Genomic DNA, 25,373 nt, shown 5'->3' with positions numbered 1-25,373 from the left:
CCCTCCCCTCACCCCCCATTCCCTCCCCTCATTCCCTCCCTTCACCCCTCATTCCCTCCCCTCACCCCCATTCCCTCCCCTCACCCCTCATTCCCTCCCCTCACCCTCATTCCCTCCCCTCACCCCCATTCCCTCCCCTCACCCCCCATTCCCTCCCCTCATTCCCTCCCCTCACCCCTCATTCACTCCCCTCACCCCCATTCCCTCCCCTCACCCCTCATTCCCTCCCCTCACCCCCCATTCCCTCCCCTCATTCCCTCCCCTCACCCCTCATTCCCTCCCCTCACCCCCATTCCCTCCCCTCATTCCCTCCCCTCACCCCCATTCCCTCCCCTCACCCCTCATTCCCTCCCCTCACCCCCATTCGCTCCCCTCACCCCTCATTCCCTCCCCGCACCCCCATTCCCTCCCCTCACCCCCCATTCCTTCCCCTCACCCCTCATTCCCTCCGCTCACCCCTCATCCCTGATTCCCTCCCCTCACCCCCATTCCCTCCCCTCACCCCCATTCCCTCCCCTCACCCCCATTCCCTCCCCTCATCCCTGATTCCCTCCCCTCACCCCTCATCCCTGATTCCTCCCCTCACCCCCATTCCCTCATTCCCTCCCCTCATTCCCTCCCCTCACCCCCATTCCCTCCCCTCACCCCCATTCCCTCCCCTCACCCCTCATCCCTGATTCCCTCACCCCCATTCCCTCACCCCTATTCCCTCCCCTCACCCCTATTCCCTGATTCCCTCACCCCCATTCCCTCACCCCTATTCCCTCCCCTCACCCCTATTCCCTCCCCTCACCCCTTATCCCTGATTCCCTCCCCTCACCCCTATTCCCCTCACCCCTATTCCCTCCCCTCACCCCTCATTCCCTCCCCTCACCCCTCATTCCCTCCCCTCACCCCTCATTCCCTCCCCTCACCCCTCATCCCTGATTCCCTCCCCTCACCCCCATTCCCTCCCCTCACCCCTCATCCCTGATTCCCTCCCCTCACCCCCATTCCCTCATTCCCTCCCCCACCCCTCATTCCCTCCCCCACCCCCCATTCCCTCCCCTCACCCCCCATTCCCTCGCCCCCCCATTCCCTCCCCTCACCCCCATTCCCTCCCCTCACCCCTCATTCCCTCCCCTCACCCCATTCCCTCCCCTATTCCCTCCCCTCACCCCATTCCCTCCCCTATTCCCTCCCCTCACCCCCATTCCCTCCCCTATTCCCTCCCCTCAACCCCTTCCCTCCCCTCAACCCCTTCCCTCCCCTCAGCCCCCTTCCCTCCCCTCACCCCTCCATTCCCTCCCCTCCCCCTCCCCTCCTCCCCTCACTCCCTGTCTTCCCTCCCCTCGCCCCCCCTCCCCATATCCCCTCCTCTTGGCCCCGGCCTCTCCCCCACCACATCCCACCTCTCTCCCCCACCCCCAATCCCCTCTCTCCCCATCCGTCCACACCCCCCCAGTCCCCCCACACACACACACCCATCCTCAACCCCCCCACCGCACCTCACCCACCAACCCTTCTCTCACACCCCTTCTCCAATCCTCCCCCCGCCCCCTCCAACCCTCTAGCCAACCATCTCCCCACCACTCCAGCCCTCTTCCCTCCTCATCCCTTCTCCTCACTCCCGCCCCTCTCCGACCCCCCCATGCCCCCAACGCCTGCCCCCTCGCCAACTCTCCCCCTCTCTCTCTCTCCCTCACTCACTCACTCACCCATTTCTTGCACCCCTCATTCTGATCCTTAGTTTTAATTTGTGCATCTTGTGTTTTGCACATTGGTTACTTATCTGTCTTTGTGTGTAGTTTCTTTTGTAAATTCTATTGTATTCCTCCTTTTCCCTGTGACTGCCTGAAGAATCAGAACCTCAGGGTTGTGCAGTATATGGTGACTTTGATAACACAATTACTTTGGACCTGGCACAGCCTTATGTCCACCTCTGTCCCCCCACCCAAGCACAGTAACGTGCCTGTCATGGGACGGGGAGCAATGTGTTTTCCTGAGCTAGTCTGCTGCACCAAGAAATATTCCCATCTCCCTCTTGAAGGGTAAGAGAAGGGAGCCCTCACCATACACCGAGGCAGGTGTATGGGGTGTTGGCCTTCATTAACCAGGGGATTGAGTTCAAGAACCACAAGCTATATTGCAGCTGTATAAAGCCCCGGTTAGCTCATACTGGGAGTACTATGTTCAGATCTGGTCGCCTTGTTATCGGAAGGATGTGACCACAAGACATGGGAGCAGAATTAGGCCATTCAGCCCATTCAGTCTGTTCTGTCATTCCGTCATGTCTGATCCCAGATCCCGGTCAATCCCATACACCTGTGAAAGCTTTATAGAGGGAACAGAGGAGATTTACCAGGATGCTGCCTGGATTAGAGTGTGTGTCCTGTGGGGATAGATTGAGTGATTTGATAGGGGTGTAGAAGGTGATAAGAGGAAAAGATAGGGTGGGCAGCCAGAGATTTTCTCCCAGGGTGGAAATGGCTGTTATGGTGTGGAGATATTTTTTAATGTGTTCGGAGGAATATATAGGGGGAATAGAGGGAGGATTTTTTTAACACAGGGACTAGTGGGTGCATGGAATGTGCTGCCAGGGGTGGTGGTAAAGGAAGGTACATTAGGGACATTTAAGAGACTCTTAGAGGCAGATTGCACGTGGCCAAGTGGTTAAGGCATTCATCTGGTGATCTGAAGGTCGTGAGTTCGAGCCCCAGCCGAGGCAGCGTGTTGTGTCCTTGAGCAAGGCACTTAAACACACATTGCTCTGCGACGACACCGGTGCCAAGCTGTATGGGTCCTAATGCCCTTCCCTTGGACAACATCGGTGTCGTGGAGAGGGGAGACTTGCAGCCGGTCTTCCATACAACCTCGCCCGGGCCTGCGCCCTGGAAACCTTCCAAGGTGCAAATCCATGGTCTCACGAGACTAACGGATGTCTATATAAGAGGCAGATGGATGATAGAAAATGGAGGGCTATGTAGGAGGGAAGGGCTAGGTTGATATAACAGGAGGTTAAGATGTTGACTGCTCCACCATTCCATCGTGGCAGATCCAGCTTCCTGCCCTCTCCCCATAGCCGTTGATGCCCTGACTAATCACCAGCCTGTCAACTTGCCCTGTAAATGCCCCCGCAGGTCCACTGCCGCTGCCTGAAGAAATACACCCTCATCTCTGTGCCAAATGGACGACCCTCTCTTTGAGGCAGTGCCCTCCAGTCCGAGGAAACATCTTCTTCACATCCACTCTGTCAGGGCCTTTCAACATCCGTAGGTTTCAATGAGATTCTCCTCTTCCCCACCCCCCCCACCCAAAATTCCAATAATTACAGACACAAGAGCCTTCGATTGCTGTTCATTCAGCAACCCTTTCATTTTGGGAATCATTTTCATGAGCCTTCACTGAATTGAAGAAGGATCTAGTGCTTTCCCGTATATGACGAATAAACTCGTTCTCAGCCCTCTAGCCGGGTACAGGTACCAATATTAGCCGACGTTTTGGTGACAGACTCTGCCATCTTCAGGGGTGATGCCCGGCCAAGTCTAGTCCGGTGGTATTTATACCCCCGTCATCCACCCTTCCTGATTGGTTAATCTTTATCCAATCAGGTCTCCGCTGTCTCACTTTGTTTACAATTGAATTCCAGTTCTTACTTGGAGCGAGACTTTCATCTTTGTTGAAACTCTTTCCCTCTAGTTTAAGTTCAATGGCTTCCTTCACCAGACGGTCCCAAAACCCATTGGCGTGCCACAGTAGTTTTGTGTTCTGCTGTCGAGGTCAATCCCATGGCCAATGCCGATGCAATGTTTTGCTACTGCCGATTTCTCTGGGTAACTCAGATGTATACACCTATGTGCTCCTCAACGCGGGTTTCCACCATGCGTCCCGTCTGCCCAATAAACTCTGCTCTGTATTCACCAGGAATCCTATAAACGCCAACCGTCCTGAGTCCTAAGTCAACTTTGACCCACATAAGCTGTGATCTGAGCTTCCTTACAGGTTTGTGGATGGTATTAATCCCATATTTCTTCAGAATCCTGGCGATCCTTCCAGAAACTGTGGGAATGTAGGGAAGACAGGCGGTTCCTCCTTGCTGTTCGGTTTCCTGGTTTTTCCATCGACCCTTTTAAGGGCCCGATTGATTTCTTTCACCTTGTAGCCGTTCTGCAGGAACGTTGTGCGTAATCGTAACAGAAGCCCGGGAAGAGTTTATTCCTGCTCTGAATCCTCTCCAGTGCCAGCACCTCCTTTCTTGATGAGGATTATCACTCACCTATGCTGTGAAGTGTGTTGTTTTGTCACAGCGGTACGGTGCAGGACGTAAAAAGTAATTTTGCAAGCGTAGATGGTGTAGGAGAAGGATAATGATGTCACGTTTTTGGGCCAAATAGTCCACATTCGGCCTCACCAACGTCTCCTGCAACTTCAGCAAGGCATCACAACTCCTGCGCTGATTCATCAAGGTCACTGTGCCAAAAGCTCTCTTTATGACCCTATCTACCTGTGACACGACTTTCAGAGAATGATGGATTGGTATTCCCAGATCCGTCTATTCCACGACACCTCCTAGTCCCCTACCATTCACTGTACAAGTTCTTTTACTCAATGTTCAAAGGAAATTTATTATCAAACTACATGCTATATGTGTTCATTTTCTTGTAGGCATTCACAGTTGAACAAAGAAGTACAGTAGAATCAGTGGAAAAACTACACACAAGGCGACAATCTCTGCAAATGTAATAAATAATACTGAGAACATGAGTTGTAGAGCCCTTGGAAGTGAGTCTGTAGGTTGTGGAATCAGTTCAGTGTTGGGGTGAGTAAAGTTATCCACACCGGTTCAGGAGCCTGATAGTTGAGGGGTAGCAACTGTTCCTGAACCTGGTGGTGTGGGACCTGAGGCTCCTGCACCATCTTGTTGATGGCAGCAGCGAGAAGAAAGTGTGGCCGGGTGGGGGTGGGGGGGGGCCCTTCCCTGATGATGGACGCTGCTTTCCTGTGACGGCACTCAGTGGAGGGGAGAGCTTTGCCTGTGATGGACTGGGCCATATCCCCCGCTTCTTGCAGACGTTTTTGTTCTTGGGTTTTGGTGTTTCGTGCCAGGCCGTGATGCGACTGGGCAGGACGCTTCCCCGGACACCAGTAGAAGTTTGAGACGTCGGTTTCAGAAGGGGAACATCCATAAATCTAGAAACTGTATACCAGTGAGTCTTGCATCAGTGGTAGGGAAGTTACTGGAGAGGATTTGGAAACCCATGGCCTAGCTAGGGGCAGTCCGCATGAATCTGTGTGTGTGGCATGTTGCACGTTACTAACTTGATTGTGTTTCCAAGGAGGTGATTCCACCCCCCCCCCGCTCCCGAGAATCAAGTCTATTATCGCTGAAATATATTGTGAGGTTGATTGTTTTGTAGTAGCTGTACAGTTCAATAAATACGATATACCACAAGTTACACAAAATAAAAGAGGTATAGTGAGTTAGTACTCATGGGCTGGTCTGACGTCTGGTGGCAGAGGGGAAGAAACTGTTCCTGAAGTGTTGAGTGTCTCTCTTCAGGGTGTTACGTACCCCGTAACGGGTTTAAAGAACCACCTGGAGTCTGTTTTGCTGTTAACTAACACTATTAGTAACTACGCAATACAGTAATATAAAACTAAATAAGTCGATCAGGATAGCAGAGTTTATGCATATATAAATATGGAAATATAAAACCCAAACTTCTCCAAGCTTAGGCGGTAAGTGATACAGTCTTACGATGGTGGGTAAACGAAGTCAGTTCAGTTCGTGTTATTGAGTTGAGTAGAATTGAGGAGAGAGAGAGGTGGCTTGTTGTCCACGTAAGCCGATGCCGACGATTCTTCCCGTTGTCCTCCAAAACTTCCAAGTTAGCCAAACTTGACCAATTTAAGAGCGCCGTCTTCAAGTGATAATCTTGTGATAATCAAGTGATAACCCAGGCAAGGGTTAGACACACTGGTAGACTTCACAGGGTCACTCTTTCGCGCACTGATAATCACTGATCGATTCCTCTTACTCGATCCCCAGTCCCACACTTGTGGGCACCTGAGAGTGTAGTGGTAATGTCGCCACGCCTTTGTGCGTCTGCGTGTCCTTTTCTTCCTTGTCCTGTGAAACAAGCAACTCCGCTGGTTTAAATACTGTTGCGCTGAACACCGGCTGTCCATCACGTAGCTCCTCCCCTCTCTCTGTAGGAACTCAGAAGCTGGCAGTGTCCTTGCAGAAATCCCAAACAGACTGTGAGCAGTCTTCGCTCCCACCCCCCACCGCCGTAACAAGCTGTTTGTGCTGTACAGCTTTCTCTCTCTTTTTAAAAGCACAGTCCATAACGAATAACTCAGGATATCGTACCACCTCCAATGAGAAGAGGGCATGTCCTGGACGGTGAGGGTCCTGAACGATGGATGCTGCCCTCCTGAGGCAGGAAGATGTCCTGGATGTTGGGGAAGCTCGTGCCCGTGATGGAGCTGGCTGAATTTACACCTGTCTGCAGCCTTTACTGATCCTGTGAGATGGCCCCTCCATACTGGACGGTGGTCAGAATGCTCTCCGTGGTACAGTCCGGTAGGCAGCCAGTCAGAATGCTCTCCGTGTGCACCTATAGAAGCTTGGTGACACACCAATTCTCCTCAACCTCCTGATGAAGTATATGGCCGCTGGTGCTGTGACTGTGTCAATGTGTTGGCTCCTCACCCTTTCCACTGCTGATCCCTCAGTGAGGACTGGTCTGAGTTCCCTTGACTTCTCCTTCCCGAGGTCCACAGCCATCTCCTTGGTCTTGCTGCCCAGGTGGGTTTGTGGCTGCCGTCTGTACCCAGATGCAGTGAGCACCTTTTGTTTTGCCTGGCAGCTGGTGTCGATCCAGTCGTGACGCTGTGGTGTTGGGACAGCAGAGGGGGTGTGCGGGGGCGGGGGTGCGCGTCAAAGTGTACAGAGGTTGCGGAGGGAGGCTGGTCTGTGCTGTGAAGGGGCCCTCCCCGCCATTAAGCACACCTACAAGGGGAGCTTTGGCAGGAAAGCAGCATCCATCAGCCAGGACTCCCACCATCCACACCATGCTCTCTTCTCATTGCTGCCATAAGCAAGAAGGTACAGGAGTCTCCACCAGGTTCAGGAACAGTTATTACCCCTCAACCACCAGGCTCTTAAACCAGAGGGGATAATTTCACTCAACTTCACTGCTTTGAAATGTTCCCACAACCTATGGGCTCACTTTCAAGGACGTATTTCATGTTCTCAATATTTATTGTTTATTTATTTATTATTATTATTTTTTATATATTTGCATTCTTTGCTGTCTTTTGCACGCTGGTTGTTTGTCCATTCTGGTCTGTGTATGGTGAGGTGCTCACTGTGTACTTGGTAAATAAGTCCACTTTATAATTTGAACTTCCTGATGATGAGTCTCTGCACCCTCTCCCGTCTCTTCCAGGAATGCATCCTGTCCGGAATCATGTCCGTCAATGGGAAGAAGGTCCTTCACATGGATCGCAATCCCTACTACGGAGGAGAAAGCTCCTCGATCACACCTCTGGAGGAGGTACGCTGTTGAACTCTGTGTGGTGCTGGGGAGGGGGAAGGAGGTTTATCCTGGTCATCACTGGGGGGGGGGTTTGCTGTTCAGACCCTGCCCCCTTTCTGTCCGTCTTGTTCCTGTCCTTGCGAGACAGGCTGGCCCGGTTTCTGGGCGGGGGCCGGGCGGGATGGATAGAGCAGATATCAGTGGGGGACGTCCGGGAAATCGCGATCACAATGTACGTAAGGCCGAGAGTGCGTGGGTAAAAGTAGTCAGCTGGAGAGGGGCCAGTGTGAATCGGATGAGGAGAGAGCTGGCCGGAGTACATGGGGTCAACGCTCGGCAGGAAAATGCGACGAAGGAATGGAGCCCTTTGAGAAAGTGGATTCTGGGTCCATCTCCGCAAAGGAGAAGGCAAGCTGGATCGCTTGTTCCCTGGGAATGCGCAGAAGGAGAGCACGGGGGGAGGGAGAGAGGGGGTCCTCTTGAAGGGTCTGTGCTGTTTTCCGTGGATGCTGCCTGGCCTGCTGAGTTCCTCCAGCAACTTGTGTGTGTTGCAGGGAGAGGGGGGGCAGGGCTGAAGGCCAGCAGTGTTAGGGAAAAGGGATTAAAAAAACCTGTACTGGGCACGTGAGGAGGGAGAGGGGTTGTGCGGGGCTCTGAGGGAGGGGTGGGGACTGTATGTGGGTCCTCACTGTGGGAAGACATTGGAGTGTGGGTGGTGGGAGGCTGTATGTGTCGTGATTTCTCGTTTCTCACAAACGACAAGGAGACGCAGAAAACTCGTCAAGACGTTTTAAACTTTAATTTGCAAATCAAAGCTGAGACAATCAGAAAGCTAGTAGCTGACTGCCCGTCGATGCTTGGACACAGCATTATTTATAGCAATTTCCTATCTTAGCTACATTATCATATCCAGTCGGCCTGTGATTACATATCATCAATATATCCGCTCTCGACTTTCCACTATTGTTTTACTCCCCGACTTAATTATGTCCTAGTTTACATTTTAGTCCATGTGTCCTCTCATCCCTAACCACAGTTATTTCTTAATTAGTCTTGTGTTGACACACTGCCCCATATTTCATCACCTTACTCACTACCGAACTTGGTTTCATTCTAGTTCTCTTCATGAATTAATAGTGAACAGGTCAAAAGTCATGGTGACATAGTGAATACCTTCTATTCAGCTAGCAGTGGTTACATAGTAAATATAGAAAATACAATGTGTGCATTTGCATTTTCCAATATATGACACTGGCTGAGTAGGGGGTGGATCGAGAACTCTGCTGCTGAGAAGGTCTCTGATCCGGGAGGGATGATTCCTGGGTCGGTTGAGGTGTTGTACTGAGGGGTCTGAGAGTCCGGGGCCAAGGACTGGAGGCAGGGAGGTGGCCTGTCCCGGGGATGAAGGCCTGTGAGTTAAGGTGGAAAAAGCGCTCGTTATTGTGGTCAGCCATGTTGGCACCGGAAAGTGTGGCGACACCTGGCGGGCACTCCCCAGCTCACCTTTATGTGTTGGCTGTTCACGCAGACAATGCATTTCACTGTACGTTTCAATGTATTTCCCATAAATCAATCATGAAGCTGGATTATAGTGATCAGTAAATATACACCAATCATTATTATTTCATGTCGACGTTTCTGAAGGTGTATATTGCCTACAATAACAGAACTATTTAGAAATGTACTTTTCAATTGCTTTTTAAAAGTTTTAACCAGAACTAAGTTTGGACTCTTTATGTTTTCCACTCGCGTTATTTTGGTTGCCATTTGTGTGATTTGTTTTTCTTTTGCGAATGGGGGCAGTTGATGTTTATTCTCACATTGTGTTTCTTTGTTTCGTGGCTGTCTATGGCAAGCTGAATCTCAGGGTTGTATTCTGCATAACCACTTTGATAATAAGCGAACTGTGAGTTTTACTTATTTTAATCTGTCTGAGATACTTCTATTCAAAGGAAAACAAAACACGTAGATAACAAAGAAAAATCCTTTTACGTTACGAAATGCTCGGAATGATTAATCAAAGATAGTTTTTATTCACTTATTCAAATACAATATGGAATTGGCCCTTTTAGCCTTTTGACCCAGCACCCCCCAACTAAACCCCAGGCTAGTCACGGGACACTTCACAGTGACCAATTAACCTGTTAACGAGCATGTGTTTGGACATGGAAGGAAAGCTGAGCACGCGGAGGAAATACACGCAGTCATGAGCAGAGCATACAAACTCCTGAAAGCCTGCGGTGAGAATGGAACCCGGGTCACTCGGACAGCAAAACGCTCAAAGGAACGGTGGCAAGCGAGAAGTTCTTCATAAGACAGTTGATGGTGTGTGAGCAAACTAATATCACTGCGCCAGTCATCTGGGTCAAATTCCTGCCGCTGACTGTAAGGAATTCAGACTTAGTAAGTGGTGGGCATGCTATATCGGTTTACTCCTGTGGAGTGTAGATAGCTAATCATGTGGGTGAAACTGGCAGTGCAGGGTTTGGTGGTCAGTATTAGACTGTTACTGTGCTGTATTGACGCCTGAGGGTGGATATTCCGGGTTATATGGGGTGTCCAGAGTTAATAACATGGGAGTAATTGGGCAGTGCAAGATACAGTCCAAATGCACGTGTTACCGTGCTGTAACTACGGTCATTCGTCCGGATGAGAGTGTTACCGAGCCGCAGTATACTCGTTCTTCCGGATGAGAGTGTGACCGTGATGTATTTACACTCGTTGTTCTGGATGAGAGTGTCACAGTGATGTATTTACACTCGTTGTTCCGGATGAGAGTGTGATCGTGATGTATTTACACTCGTTGTTCCGGATGAGAGTGTCACCGTGATGTATTTACACTCGTTGTTCCGGATGAGAGTGTCACCGTGATGTATTTACACTCGTTGTTCCGGATGAGAGTGTCACCGTGCTGTATTTACGCTCGTTGTTCCGGTGATGTATTTACACTCGTTGTTCCGGACGAGAGTGTCACCGTGATGTATTTACACTCGTTGTTCCGGATGAGAGTGTAACCGTGATGTATTTACACTCATTCCGGATGAGAGTTTCACCGTGATGTATTTGCACTCGTTGTTCCGGATGAGAGTGTCACCGTGATGTATCTACACTCGTTGTTCCGGTGATGTATTTACACTCGTTGTTCCGGACGAGAGTGTCACCGTGATGTATTTACACTCATTCCGGATGAGAGTTTCACCGTGATGTATTTACACTCGTTGTTCCGGATGAGAGTGTCACCGTGATGTATTTACGCTCGTTGTTCCGGACGAGAGTGTCACCATGATGTATTTACGCTCGTCGTTCCGGACGAGAGTGTCACCGTGATGTATTTACACTCGTTGTTCCGGACGAGAGTGTCACCGTGATGTATTTACACTCGTTGTTCCGGACGAGAGTGTCACCGGGATGTATTTACACTCGTTGTTCCGGACGAGAGTGTCACCGTGATGTATTTACACTCGTTGTTCCGGATGAGAGTGTCACCGTGATGTATTTACGCTCGTTGTTCCGGACGAGAGTGTCACTGTGATGTATTTACACTCGTTGTTCCGGATGAGAGTGTCACCGGGATGTATTTACGCTCGTTGTTCCGGTGATGTATTTACACTCGTTGTTCCGGACGAGAGTGTCACCGTGATGTATTTACACTCGTTGTTCCGGATGAGAGTGTCACCGTGATGTATTTACACTCGTTGTTCCGGAAGATAGTGTCACCGTGATGTATTTACACTCGTTCCGGACGAGAGTGTCACCGTGATGTATTTACGCTCGTTGTTCCGGACGAGAGTGTCACCGTGATGTATTTACACTCGTTGTTCCGGACGAGAGTGTCACCGTGATGTATTTACACTCGTTGTTCCGGACGAGAGTGTCACCGGGATGTATTTACGCTCGTTGTTCCGGACGAGAGTGTCACCGTGATGTATTTACGCTCGTTGTTCCGGACGAGAGTGTCACCGTGATGTATTTATGCTCGTTGTTCCGGACGAGAGTGGCACCGTGATGTATTTACGCTCGTTGTTCCGGACGAGAGTGTCACCGGGATGTATTTACGCACGTTGTTCCGGACGAGAGTGTCACAGGGATGTATTTACGCTCGTTGCTCCGGACGAGAGTGTCACCGGGATGTATTTACGCTCGTTGCTCCGGACGAGAGTGTCACCGGGATGTATTTACGCTCGTTGCTCCGGATGAGAGTGTCACCGTGATGTATTTACGCTCGTTGTTCCGGACGAGAGCGTCACCGTGATGTATTTACACTCATTCCGGACGAGAGTTTCACCGTGATGTATTTACACTCGTTGTTCCGGATGAGAGTGTCACCGTGATGTATTTACACTCATTCCGGATGAGAGTTTCACCGTGATGTATTTATGCTCGTTGCTCTGGACGAGAGTGTCACCAGCATGTATTTACGCTCGTTGTTCCGGACGAGAGTGTCACCGGGATGTATTTACGCTCGTTGTTCCGGACGAGAGTGTCACCGTGATGTATTTACGCTCGTTGTTCCGGACGAGAGTGTCACCGTGATGTATTTACGCTCGTTGTTCCGGACGAGAGTGTCACCGTGATGTATTTACGCTCGTTGTTCCGGACGAGAGTGTCACCGTGATGTATTTACGCTCGTTGTTCCGGACGAGAGTATCACCGGGATGTATTTACGCTCGTTGCTCCGGACGAGAGTGTCACCGGGTTGTATTTACGCTCGTTGTTCCGGACGAGAGTGTCACCGGGATGTATTTACGCTCGTAGGTCCGGACGAGAGTGTCACCGGGATGTATTTACGCTCGTTGTTCCGGACGAGAGTGTCACCGGGATGTATTTACGCTCGTTGTTCCGGACGAGAGTGTCACCGGGATGTATTTACGCTCGTTGCTCCGGACGAGAGTGTCACCGTGCTGTATTTACACTCGTTGTTCCGGATGAGAGTGTCACCGTGATGTATTTACGCTCGTTGTTCCGGTGATGTATTTACACTCGTTGTTCCGGACGAGAGTGTCACCGTGATGTATTTACACTCATTCCGGATGAGAGTGTCAATGTGATGTATTTACACTCGTTGTTCCGGACGAGAGTGTCACCGTGATGTATTTACACTCGTTGTTCCGGTTGAGAGTGTCACCGTGATGTATTTACACTCATTCCGGATGAGAGTTTCACCGTGATGTATTTACACTCGTTGTTCCGGATGAGAGTGTCACCGGGATGTATTTACGCTCGTTGTTCCGGTGATGTATTTACACTCGTTGTTCCGGACGAGAGCGTCACCGGGATGTATTTACGCTCGTTGTTCCGGACGAGAGTGTCACCGTGATGTATTTACGCTCGTTGCTCCGGACGAGAGTGTCACCGGGATGTATTTACGCTCGTTGTTCCGGAAGAGAGTGTCACCGGGATGTATTTACGCTCTCGTCGTTACGCTCGGACGAGAGTGTCACCGGGATGTATTTACGCTCGTCGTTCCGGACGAGAGTGTCACCGGGATGTATTTACGCTCGTCGTTCCGGACGAGAGTGTCACCGGGATGTATTTACGCTCGTCGTTCCGGACGAGAGTGTCACCGGGATGTATTTACGCTCGTCGTTCCGGACGAGAGTGTCACCGGGATGTATTTACGCTCGTCGTTCCGGACGAGAGTGTCACCGGGATGTATTTACGCTCGTCGTTCCGGACGAGAGTGTCACCGGGATGTATTTACGCTCGTCGTTCCGGACGAGAGTGTCACCGGGATGTATTTACGCTCGTCGTTCCGGACGAGAGTGTCACCGGGATGTATTTACGCTCGTCGTTCCGGACGAGAGTGTCACCGGGATGTATTTACGCTCGTCGTTCCGGACGAGAGTGTCACCGGGATGTATTTACGCTCGTCGTTCCGGACGAGAGTGTCACCGGGATGTATTTACGCTCGTCGTTCCGGACGAGAGTGTCACCGGGATGTATTTACGCTCGTCGTTCCGGACGAGAGTGTCACCGGGATGTATTTACGCTCGTCGTTCCGGACGAGAGTGTCACCGGGATGTATTTACGCTCGTCGTTCCGGACGAGAGTGTCACCGGGATGTATTTACGCTCGTCGTTCCGGACGAGAGTGTCACCGGGATGTATTTACGCTCGTCGTTCCGGACGAGAGTGTCACCGGGATGTATTTACGCTCGTCGTTCCGGACGAGAGTGTCACCGGGATGTATTTACGCTCGTCGTTCCGGACGAGAGTGTCACCGGGATGTATTTACGCTCGTCGTTCCGGACGAGAGTGTCACCGTGATGTATTTACGCTCGTTGTTCCGGACGAGAGTGTCACCGTGATGTATTTACACTCATTCCGGACGAGAGTTTCACCGTGATGTATTTACACTCGTTGTTCCGGACGAGAGTGTCACCGTGATGTATTTACACTCATTCCGGATGAGAGTTTCACCGTGATGTATTTACGCTCGTTGTTCCGGACGAGAGTGTCACCGTGATGTATTTACGCTCGTTGTTCCGGACGAGAGTGTCACCGGGATGTATTTACGCTCGTTGCTCCGGACGAGAGTGTCACCGGGTTGTATTTACGCTCGTTGTTCCGGACGAGAGTGTCACCGGGATGTATTTACGCTCGTTGTTCCGGACGAGAGTGTCACCGGGATGTATTTACGCTCGTTGTTCCGGACGAGAGTGTCACCGGGATGTATTTACGCTCGTTGTTCCGGACGAGAGTGTCACCGGGATGTATTTACGCTCGTTGTTCCGGACGAGAGTGTCACCGGGATGTATTTACGCTCGTTGTTCCGGACGAGAGTGTCACCGGGATGTATTTACGTTCGTTGTTCCGGACGAGAGTGTCACCGTGATGTATTTACACTCATTCCGGACGAGAGTTTCACCGTGATGTATTTACGCTCGTTGTTCCGGACGAGAGTGTCACCGTGCTGTATTTACGCTCGTTGTTCCGGATGAGAGTGTCACCGTGATGTATTTACGCTCGTTGTTCCGGTGATGTATTTACACTCGTTGTTCCGGACGAGAGTGTCACCGTGATGTATTTACACTCATTCCGGATGAGAGTGTCACTGTGATGTATTTACACTCGTTGTTCCGGACGAGAGTGTCACCGTGATGTATTTACACTCGTTGTTCCGGTTGAGAGTGTCACCGGGATGTATTTACACTCATTCCGGATGAGAGTTTCACCGTGATGTATTTACACTCGTTGTTCCGGATGAGAGTGTCACCAGGATGTATTTACGCTCGTTGTTCCGGTGATGTATTTACACTCGTTGTTCCGGACGAGAGCGTCACCGGGATGTATTTACGCTCGTTGTTCCGGACGAGAGTGTCACCGTGATGTATTTACGCTCGTTGCTCCGGACGAGAGTGTCACCGGGATGTATTTACGCTCGTTGTTCCGGAAGAGAGTGTCACCGGGATGTATTTACGCTCGTCGTTCCGGACGAGAGTGTCACCGGGATGTATTTACGCTCGTCGTTCCGGACGAGAGTGTCACCGGGATGTATTTACGCTCGTCGTTCCGGACGAGAGTGTCACCGGGATGTATTTACGCTCGTCGTTCCGGACGAGAGTGTCACCGGGATGTATTTACGCTCGTCGTTCCGGACGAGAGTGTCACCGGGATGTATTTACGCTCGTCGTTCCGGACGAGAGTGTCACCGGGATGTATTTACGCTCGTCGTTCCGGACGAGAGTGTCACCGGGATGTATTTACGCTCGTCGTTCCGGACGAGAGTGTCACCGGGATGTATTTACGCTCGTCGTTCCGGACGAGAGTGTCACCGGGATGTATTTACGCTCGTCGTTCCGGACGAGAGTGTCACCGGGATGTATTTACGCTCGTCGTTCCGGACGAGAGTGTCACCGGGATGTATTTACGCTCGTCGTTCCGGACGAGAGTGTCACCGGGATGTATTTACGCTCGTCGTTCCGGACGAGAGTGTCACCGGGATGTATTTACGCTCGTCGTTCCGGACGAGAGTGTCACCGTGATGTATTTACGCTCGTCGTTCCGGACGAGAGTGTCACCGGGATGTTTTTACGCTCGTTGCTCCGGACGAGAGTGTCACCGGGATGTTTTTACGCTCGTTGCTCCGGACGAGAGTGTCACCGGGATGTATTTACGCTCGTTGCTCCGGACGAGAGTGTCACCGGGATGTATTTACGCTCGTTGCTCCGGACGAGAGTGTCACCGTGCTGTATTTACACTCGTTGTTCCGGATGAGAGTGTCACCGTGATGTATTTACGCTCGTTGTTCCGGTGATGTATTTACACTCGTTGTTCCGGACGAGAGTGTCACCGTGATGTATTTACACTCATTCCGGATGAGAGTGTCACTGTGATGTATTTACACTCGTTGTTCCGGACGAGAGTGTCACCGTGATGTATTTACACTCGTTGTTCCGGTTGAGAGTGTCACCGTGATGTATTTACACTCATTCCGGATGAGAGTTTCACCGTGATGTATTTACACTCGTTGTTCCGGATGAAAGTGTCACCGGGATGTATTTACGCTCGTTTTTCCGGTGATGTATTTACACTCGTTGTTCCGGACGAGAGCGCCACCGGGATGTATTTACGCTCGTTGTTCCGGACGAGAGTGTCACCGTGATGTATTTACGCTCGTTGCTCCGGACGAGAGTGTCACCGGGATGTATTTACGCTCGTCGTCGTTGTGTCACCGGGATGTATTTACGCTCGTCGTTCCGGACGAGAGTGTCACCGGGATGTATTTACGCTCGTCGTTCCGGACGAGTGTCACCGGGATGTATTTACGCTCGTCGTTCCGGACGAGAGTGTCACCGGGATGTATTTACGCTCGTCGTTCCGGACGAGAGTGTCACCGGGATGTATTTACGCTCGTCGTTCCGGACGAGAGTGTCACCGGGATGTATTTACGCTCGTCGTTCCGGACGAGAGTGTCACCGGGATGTATTTACGCTCGTCGTTCCGGACGAGAGTGTCACCGGGATGTATTTACGCTCGTCGTTCCGGACGAGAGTGTCACCGGGATGTATTTACGCTCGTCGTTCCGGACGAGAGTGTCACCGGGATGTATTTACGCTCGTCGTTCCGGACGAGAGTGTCACCGTGATGTATTTACGCTCGTCGTTCCGGACGAGAGTGTCACCGTGATGTATTTACGCTCGTCGTTCCGGACGAGAGTGTCACCGGGATGTATTTACGCTCGTCGTTCCGGACGAGAGTGTCACCGGGATGTATTTACGCTCGTCGTTCCGGACGAGAGTGTCACCGGGATGTATTTACGCTCGTCGTTCCGGACGAGAGTGTCACCGGGATGTATTTACGCTCGTCGTTCCGGACGAGAGTGTCACCGTGATGTATTTACGCTCGTCGTTCCGGACGAGAGTGTCACCGTGATGTATTTACGCTCGTCGTTCCGGACGAGAGTGTCACCGTGATGTATTTACGCTCGTCGTTCCGGACGAGAGTGTCACCGTGATGTATTTACGCTCGTCGTTCCGGACGAGAGTGTCACCGTGATGTATTTACGCTCGTTGTTCCGGACGAGAGTGTCACCGTGCTGTATTTACGCTCGTTGTTCCGGCGAGAGTGTCACCGTGATGTATTTACGCTCGTTCACCGGACGAGAGTGTCACCGGGATGTATTTACGCTCGTCGTTCCGGACGAGAGTGTCACCGGGATGTATTTACGCTCGTTTTACGCTCGTTGCTCCGGACGGACGAGAGTGTCACCGGGATGTTTTTACGCTCGTTGCTCCGGACGAGAGTGTCACCGGGATGTATTTACGCTCGTTGCTCCGGACGAGAGTGTCACCGGGATGTATTTACGCTCGTTGCTCCGGACGAGAGTGTCACCGTGCTGTATTTACACTCGTTGTTCCGGATGAGAGTGTCACCGTGATGTATTTACGCTCGTTGTTCCGGTGATGTATTTACACTCGTTGTTCCGGACGAGAGTGTCACCGTGATGTATTTTCACTCATTCCGGATGAGAGTGTCACTGTGATGTATTTACACTCGTTGTTCCGGACGAGAGTGTCACCGTGATGTATTTACACTCGTTGTTCCGGTTGAGAGTGTCACCGTGATGTATTTACACTCATTCCGGATGAGAGTTTCACCGTGATGTATTTACACTCGTTGTTCCGGATGAGAGTGTCACCAGGATGTATTTACGCTCGTTGTTCCGGTGATGTATTTACACTCGTTGTTCCGGACGAGAGCGTCACCGGGATGTATTTACGCTCGTTGTTCCGGACGAGAGTGTCACCGTGATGTATTTACGCTCGTTGCTCCGGACGAGAGTGTCACCGGGATGTATTTACGCTCGTTGTTCCGGAAGAGAGTGTCACCGGGATGTATTTACGCTCGTCGTTCCGGACGAGAGTGTCACCGGGATGTATTTACGCTCGTCGTTCCGGACGAGAGTGTCACCGGGATGTATTACGCTCGTCGTTCCGGACGAGAGTGTCACCGGGATGTATTTACGCTCGTCGTTCCGGACGAGAGTGTCACCGGGATGTATTTACGCTCGTCGTTCCGGACGAGAGTGTCACCGGGATGTATTTACGCTCGTCGTTCCGGACGAGAGTGTCACCGGGATGTATTTACGCTCGTCGTTCCGGACGAGAGTGTCACCGGGATGTATTTACGCTCGTCGTTCCGGACGAGAGTGTCACCGGGATGTATTTACGCTCGTCGTTCCGGACGAGAGTGTCACCGGGATGTATTTACGCGCGTCGTTCCGGACGAGAGTGTCACCGTGATGTATTTACGCTCGTCGTTCCGGACGGAGTGTCACCGTGATGTATTTACGCTCGTCGTTCCGGACGAGAGTGTCACCGTGATGTATTTACGCTCGTCGTTCCGGACGAGAGTGTCACCGTGATGTATTTACGCTCGTCGTTCCGGACGAGAGTGTCACCGTGATGTATTTACACTCATTCCGGACGAGAGTTTCACCGTGATGTATTTACGCTCGTTGTTCCGGACGAGAGTGTCACCGTGCTGTATTTACGCTCGTTGTTCCGGACGAGAGTGTCACCGGGATGTATTTACGCTCGTTGCTCCGGACGAGAGTGTCACCGGGATGTTTTTACGCTCGTTGCTCCGGACGAGAGTGTCACCGGGATGTTTTTACGCTCGTTGCTCCGGACGAGAGTGTCACCGGGATGTTTTTACGCTCGTTGCTCCGGACGAGAGTGTCACCGGGATGTATTTACGCTCGTTGTTCCGGACGAGAGTGTCACCGTGCTGTATTTACGCTCGTTGTTCCGGACGAGAGTGTCACCGGGATGTATTTACGCTCGTTGCTCCGGACGAGAGTGTCACCGGGATGTTTTTACGCTCGTTGCTCCGGACGAGAGTGTCACCGGGATGTATTTACGCTCGTTGCTCCGGACGAGAGTGTCACCGGGATGTATTTACGCTCGTTGCTCCGGACGAGAGTGTCACCGTGCTGTATTTACACTCGTTGTTCCGGATGAGAGTGTCACCGTGATGTATTTACGCTCGTTGTTCCGGTGATGTATTTACACTCGTTGTTCCGGACGAGAGTGTCACCGTGATGTATTTTCACTCATTCCGGATGAGAGTGTCACTGTGATGTATTTACACTCGTTGTTCCGGACGAGAGTGTCACCGTGATGTATTTACACTCGTTGTTCCGGTTGAGAGTGTCACCGTGATGTATTTACACTCATTCCGGATGAGAGTTTCACCGTGATGTATTTACACTCGTTGTTCCGGATGAGAGTGTCACCAGGATGTATTTACGCTCGTTGTTCCGGTGATGTATTTACACTCGTTGTTCCGGACGAGAGCGTCACCGGGATGTATTTACGCTCGTTGTTCCGGACGAGAGTGTCACCGTGATGTATTTACCTCGTTGTCCGGAAGAGAGTGTCACCGGGATGTATTTGTTCCGGAGAGAGTGTCACCGGGATGTATTTACGCTCGTCGTTCCGGAAGAGAGTGTCACCGGGATGTATTTACGCTCGTCGTTCCGGACGAGAGTGTCACCGGGATGTATTTACGCTCGTCGTTCCGGACGAGAGTGTCACCGGGATGTATTTACGCTCGTCGTTCCGGACGAGAGTGTCACCGGGATGTATTTCCGGACGAGAGTGTCACCGGGATGTATTTACGCTCGTCGTTCCGGACGAGAGTGTCACCGGGATGTATTTACGCTCGTCGTTCCGGACGAGAGTGTCACCGGGATGTATTTACGCTCGTCGTTCCGGACGAGAGTGTCACCGGGATGTATTTACGCTCGTCGTTCCGGACGAGAGTGTCACCGGGATGTATTTACGCTCGTCGTTCCGGACGAGAGTGTCACCGGGATGTATTTACGCTCGTCGTTCCGGACGAGAGTGTCACCGGGATGTATTTACGCTCGTCGTTCCGGACGAGAGTGTCACCGGGATGTATTTACGCTCGTCGTTCCGGACGAGAGTGTCACCGTGATGTATTTACGCTCGTCGTTCCGGACGAGAGTGTCACCGTGATGTATTTACGCTCGTCGTTCCGGACGAGAGTGTCACCGTGATGTATTTACGCTCGTGGTTCCGGACGAGAGTGTCACCGTGATGTATTTACGCTCGTGGTTCCGGACGAGAGTGTCACCGTGATGTATTTACACTCATTCCGGACGAGAGTTTCACCGTGATGTATTTACGCTCGTTGTTCCGGACGAGAGTGTCACCGTGCTGTATTTACGCTCGTTGTTCCGGACGAGAGTGTCACCGGGATGTATTTACGCTCGTTGCTCCGGACGAGAGTGTCACCGGGATGTTTTTACGCTCGTTGCTCCGGACGAGAGTGTCACCGGGATGTTTTTACGCTCGTTGCTCCGGACGAGAGTGTCACCGGGATGTATTTACGCTCGTTGCTCCGGACGAGAGTGTCACCGGGATGTATTTACGCTCGTTGCTCCGGACGAGAGTGTCACCGGGATGTATTTACGCTCGTTGTTCCGGTGATGTTACACTCGTTGTTCCGGACGAGAGTGTCACCGTGATGTATTTACACTCATTCCGATGAGAGTGTCACTGGATGTATTTACAGTGTTGTTCCGGGGATGTATTTACACTCGTTGTTCCGGTTGAGAGTGTCACCGTGATGTATTTACTCGTCGTTCCGGACGAGAGTTTCACCGTGATGTATTTACACTCGTTGTTCCGGATGAGAGTGTCACCGGGATGTATTTACGCTCGTCGTTCCGGACGAGAGTGTCACCGGGATGTATTTACGCTCGTTGTTCCGGACGAGAGTGTCACCGGGATGTATTTACGCTCGTTGTTCCGGACGAGAGTGTCACCGGGATGTATTTACGCTCGTCGTTCCGGACGAGAGTGTCACCGTGATGTATTTACGCTCGTCGTTCCGGACGAGAGTGTCACCGTGATGTATTTACGCTCGTCGTTCCGGACGAGAGTGTCACCGTGATGTATTTACGCTCGTCGTTCCGGACGAGAGTGTCACCGGGATGTATTTACGCTCGTCGTTCCGGACGAGAGTGTCACCGTGATGTATTTACGCTCGTCGTTCCGGACGAGAGTGTCACCGTGATGTATTTACGCTCGTTGTTCCGGACGAGAGTGTCACCGGGATGTATTTACGCTCGTCGTTCCGGACGAGAGTGTCACCGGGATGTATTTACGCTCGTTGTTCCGGACGAGAGTGTCACCGGGATGTTTTTACGCTCGTCGTTCCGGACGAGAGTGTCACCGGGATGTATTTACGCTCGTCGTTCCGGACGAGAGTGTCACCGGGATGTATTTACGCTCGTTTCCGGACGAGAGTGTCACCGGGATGTATTTACGCTCGTTGTTCCGGACGAGAGTGTCACCGTGATGTATTTACACTCGTTGTTCCGGACGAGAGTTTCACCGTGATGTATTTACGCTCGTTGTTCCGGACGAGAGTGTCACCGTGATGTATTTACGCTCGTTGCTCCGGACGAGAGTGTCACCGGGATGTATTTACGCTCGTTTCCGGACGAGAGTTTCACCGTGATGTATTTACGCTCGTTGTTCCGGACGAGAGTGTCACCGTGCTGTATTTACACTCGTTGTTCCGGACGAGAGTGTCACCGTGATGTATTTACGCTCGTTGTTCGGACGAGAGTGTCACCGGGATGTATTTACGCTCGTTGCTCCGGACGAGAGTGTCACCGGGATGTATTTACGCTCGTTGCTCCGGACGAGAGTGTCACCGGGATGTATTTACGCTCGTTGCTCCGGAGGAGAGTGTCACCGTGATGTATTTACACTCGTTGTTCCGGATGAGAGTGTCACCGTGATGTATTTACGCTCGTTGTTCCGGTGATGTATTTACACTCGTTGTTCCGGACGAGAGTGTCACCGTGATGTATTTTCACTCATTCCGGATGAGAGTGTCACTGTGATGTATTTACACTCGTTGTTCCGGACGAGAGTGTCACCGTGATGTATTTACACTCGTTGTTCCGGTTGAGAGTGTCACCGTGATGTATTTACACTCGTTGTTCCGGATGAGAGTGTCACCGGGATGTATTTACGCTCGTTGTTCCGGTGATGTATTTACACTCGTTGTTCCGGACGAGAGCGTCACCGGGATGTATTTACGCTCGTTGTTCCGGACGAGAGTGTCACCGTGATGTATTTACGCTCGTTGCTCCGGACGAGAGTGTCACCGGGATGTATTTACGCTCGTCGTTCCGGAAGAGAGTGTCACCGGGATGTATTTACGCTCGTCGTTCCGGACGAGAGTGTCACCGGGATGTATTTACGCTCGTCGTTCCGGACGAGAGTGTCACCGGGATGTATTTACGCTCGTCGTTCCGGACGAGAGTGTCACCGGGATGTATTTACGCTCGTCGTTCCGGACGAGAGTGTCACCGGGATGTATTTACGCTCGTCGTTCCGGACGAGAGTGTCACCGGGATGTATTTACGCTCGTCGTTCCGGACGAGAGTGTCACCGGGATGTATTTACGCTCGTCGTTCCGGACGAGAGTGTCACCGGGATGTATTTACGCTCGTCGTTCCGGACGAGAGTGTCACCGGGATGTATTTACGCTCGTCGTTCCGGACGAGAGTGTCACCGGGATGTATTTACGCTCGTCGTTCCGGACGAGAGTGTCACCGTGATGTATTTACGCTCGTCGTTCCGGACGAGAGTGTCACCGTGATGTATTTACGCTCGTCGTTCCGGACGAGAGTGTCACCGTGATGTATTTACGCTCGTCGTTCCGGACGAGAGTGTCACCGTGATGTATTTACGCTCGTCGTTCCGGACGAGAGTGTCACCGTGATGTATTTACGCTCGTGGTTCCGGACGAGAGTGTCACCGTGATGTATTTACGCTCGTCGTTCCGGACGAGAGTGTCACCGTGATGTATTTACACTCATTCCGGACGAGAGTTTCACCGTGATGTATTTACGCTCGTTGTTCCGGACGAGAGTGTCACCGTGCTGTATTTACGCTCGTTGTTCCGGACGAGAGTGTCACCGGGATGTATTTACGCTCGTTGCTCCGGACGAGAGTGTCACCGGGATGTTTTTACGCTCGTTGCTCCGGACGAGAGTGTCACCGGGATGTTTTTACGCTCGTTGCTCCGGACGAGAGTGTCACCGGGATGTATTTACGCTCGTTGCTCCGGACGAGAGTGTCACCGGGATGTATTTACGCTCGTTGCTCCGGACGAGAGTGTCACCGTGATGTATTTACGCTCGTTGTTCCGGTGATGTATTTACACTCGTTGTTCCGGACGAGAGTGTCACCGTGATGTATTTACACTCATTCCGGATGAGAGTGTCACTGTGATGTATTTACACTCGTTGTTCCGGACGAGAGTGTCACCGTGATGTATTTACACTCGTTGTTCCGGTTGAGAGTGTCACCGTGATGTATTTACACTCATTCCGGATGAGAGTTTCACCGTGATGTATTTACACTCGTTGTTCCGGATGAAAGTGTCACCGGGATGTATTTACGCTCGTTGTTCCGGTGATGTATTTACACTCGTTGTTCCGGACGAGAGCGCCACCGGGATGTATTTACGCTCGTTGTTCCGGACGAGAGTGTCACCGTGATGTATTTACGCTCGTTGCTCCGGACGAGAGTGTCACCGGGATGTATTTACGCTCGTTGTTCCGGAGAGAGTGTCACCGGGATGTATTTACGCTCGTCGTTCCGGACGAGAGTGTCACCGGGATGTATTTACGCTCGTCGTTCCGGACGAGAGTGTCACCGGGATGTATTTACGCTCGTCGTTCCGGACGAGAGTGTCACCGGGATGTATTTACGCTCGTCGTTCCGGACGAGAGTGTCACCGGGATGTATTTACGCTCGTCGTTCCGGACGAGAGTGTCACCGGGATGTATTTACGCTCGTCGTTCCGGACGAGAGTGTCACCGGGATGTATTTACGCTCGTCGTTCCGGACGAGAGTGTCACCGGGATGTATTTACGCTCGTCGTTCCGGACGAGAGTGTCACCGGGATGTATTTACGCTCGTCGTTCCGGACGAGAGTGTCACCGGGATGTATTTACGCTCGTCGTTCCGGACGAGAGTGTCACCGGGATGTATTTACGCTCGTCGTTCCGGACGAGAGTGTCACCGTGATGTATTTACACTCATTCCGGACGAGAGTTTCACCGTGATGTATTTACGCTCGTTGTTCCGGACGAGAGTGTCACCGTGATGTATTTACACTCATTCCGGACGAGAGTTTCACCGTGATGTATTTACGCTCGTCGTTCCGGACGAGAGTTTCACCGTGATGTATTTACGCTCGTCGTTCCGGACGAGAGTGTCACCGTGATGTATTTACACTCATTCCGGACGAGAGTTTCACCGTGATGTATTTACGCTCGTTGTTCCGGACGAGAGTGTCACCGTGCTGTATTTACGCTCGTTGTTCCGGACGAGAGTGTCACCGGGATGTATTTACGCTCGTTGCTCCGGACGAGAGTGTCACCGGGATGTTTTTACGCTCGTTGCTCCGGACGAGAGTGTCACCGGGATGTATTTACGCTCGTTGCTCCGGACGAGAGTGTCACCGGGATGTATTTACGCTCGTTGCTCCGGAGGAGAGTGTCACCGTGCTGTATTTACACTCGTTGTTCCGGATGAGAGTGTCACCGTGATGTATTTACGCTCGTTGTTCCGGTGATGTATTTACACTCGTTGTTCCGGACGAGAGTGTCACCGTGATGTATTTTCACTCATTCCGGATGAGAGTGTCACTGTGATGTATTTACACTCGTTGTTCCGGACGAGAGTGTCACCGTGATGTATTTACACTCGTTGTTCCGGTTGAGAGTGTCACCGTGATGTATTTACACTCGTTGTTCCGGATGAGAGTGTCACCGGGATGTATTTACGCTCGTTGTTCCGGTGATGTATTTACACTCGTTGTTCCGGACGAGAGCGTCACCGGGATGTATTTACGCTCGTTGTTCCGGACGAGAGTGTCACCGTGATGTATTTACGCTCGTTGCTCCGGACGAGAGTGTCACCGGGATGTATTTACGCTCGTCGTTCCGGAAGAGAGTGTCACCGGGATGACGCTCGTCGTTCCGGACGAGAGTGTCACCGGGATGTATTTACGCTCGTCGTTCCGGACGAGAGTGTCACCGGGATGTATTTACGCTCGTCGTTCCGGACGAGAGTGTCACCGGGATGTATTTACGCTCGTCGTTCCGGACGAGAGTGTCACCGGGATGTATTTACGCTCGTCGTTCCGGACGAGAGTGTCACCGGGATGTATTTACGCTCGTCGTTCCGGACGAGAGTGTCACCGGGATGTATTTACGCTCGTCGTTCCGGACGAGAGTGTCACCGGGATGTATTTACGCTCGTCGTTCCGGACGAGAGTGTCACCGGGA

At 51.8% G+C, this 25,373-nt stretch overlaps 1 protein-coding gene across 1 annotated transcript in view; it reads left to right on the top strand.

Moving 5' to 3' along the window:
- The window catches only part of LOC134338780 (rab GDP dissociation inhibitor alpha), a 46,005-nt gene that overhangs the window by 730 nt on the left and 19,902 nt on the right, over positions 1-25,373 (top strand). Inside the window, exon 2 of the mRNA XM_063034836.1 lies at positions 7,434-7,541. Within this exon, the coding sequence (XP_062890906.1) occupies positions 7,434-7,541 (108 nt within the window). The remainder of the gene's footprint in view (positions 1-7,433; positions 7,542-25,373) is intronic.

Source organism: Mobula hypostoma, chromosome 28, assembly GCF_963921235.1.
Source record: "Mobula hypostoma chromosome 28, sMobHyp1.1, whole genome shotgun sequence".
Lineage (NCBI taxonomy): Eukaryota > Metazoa > Chordata > Chondrichthyes > Myliobatiformes > Myliobatidae > Mobula > Mobula hypostoma.
The sequence above is the reverse complement of the archived record's forward strand: the minus strand, read 5'-3'. Positions and strand labels throughout refer to the sequence as shown.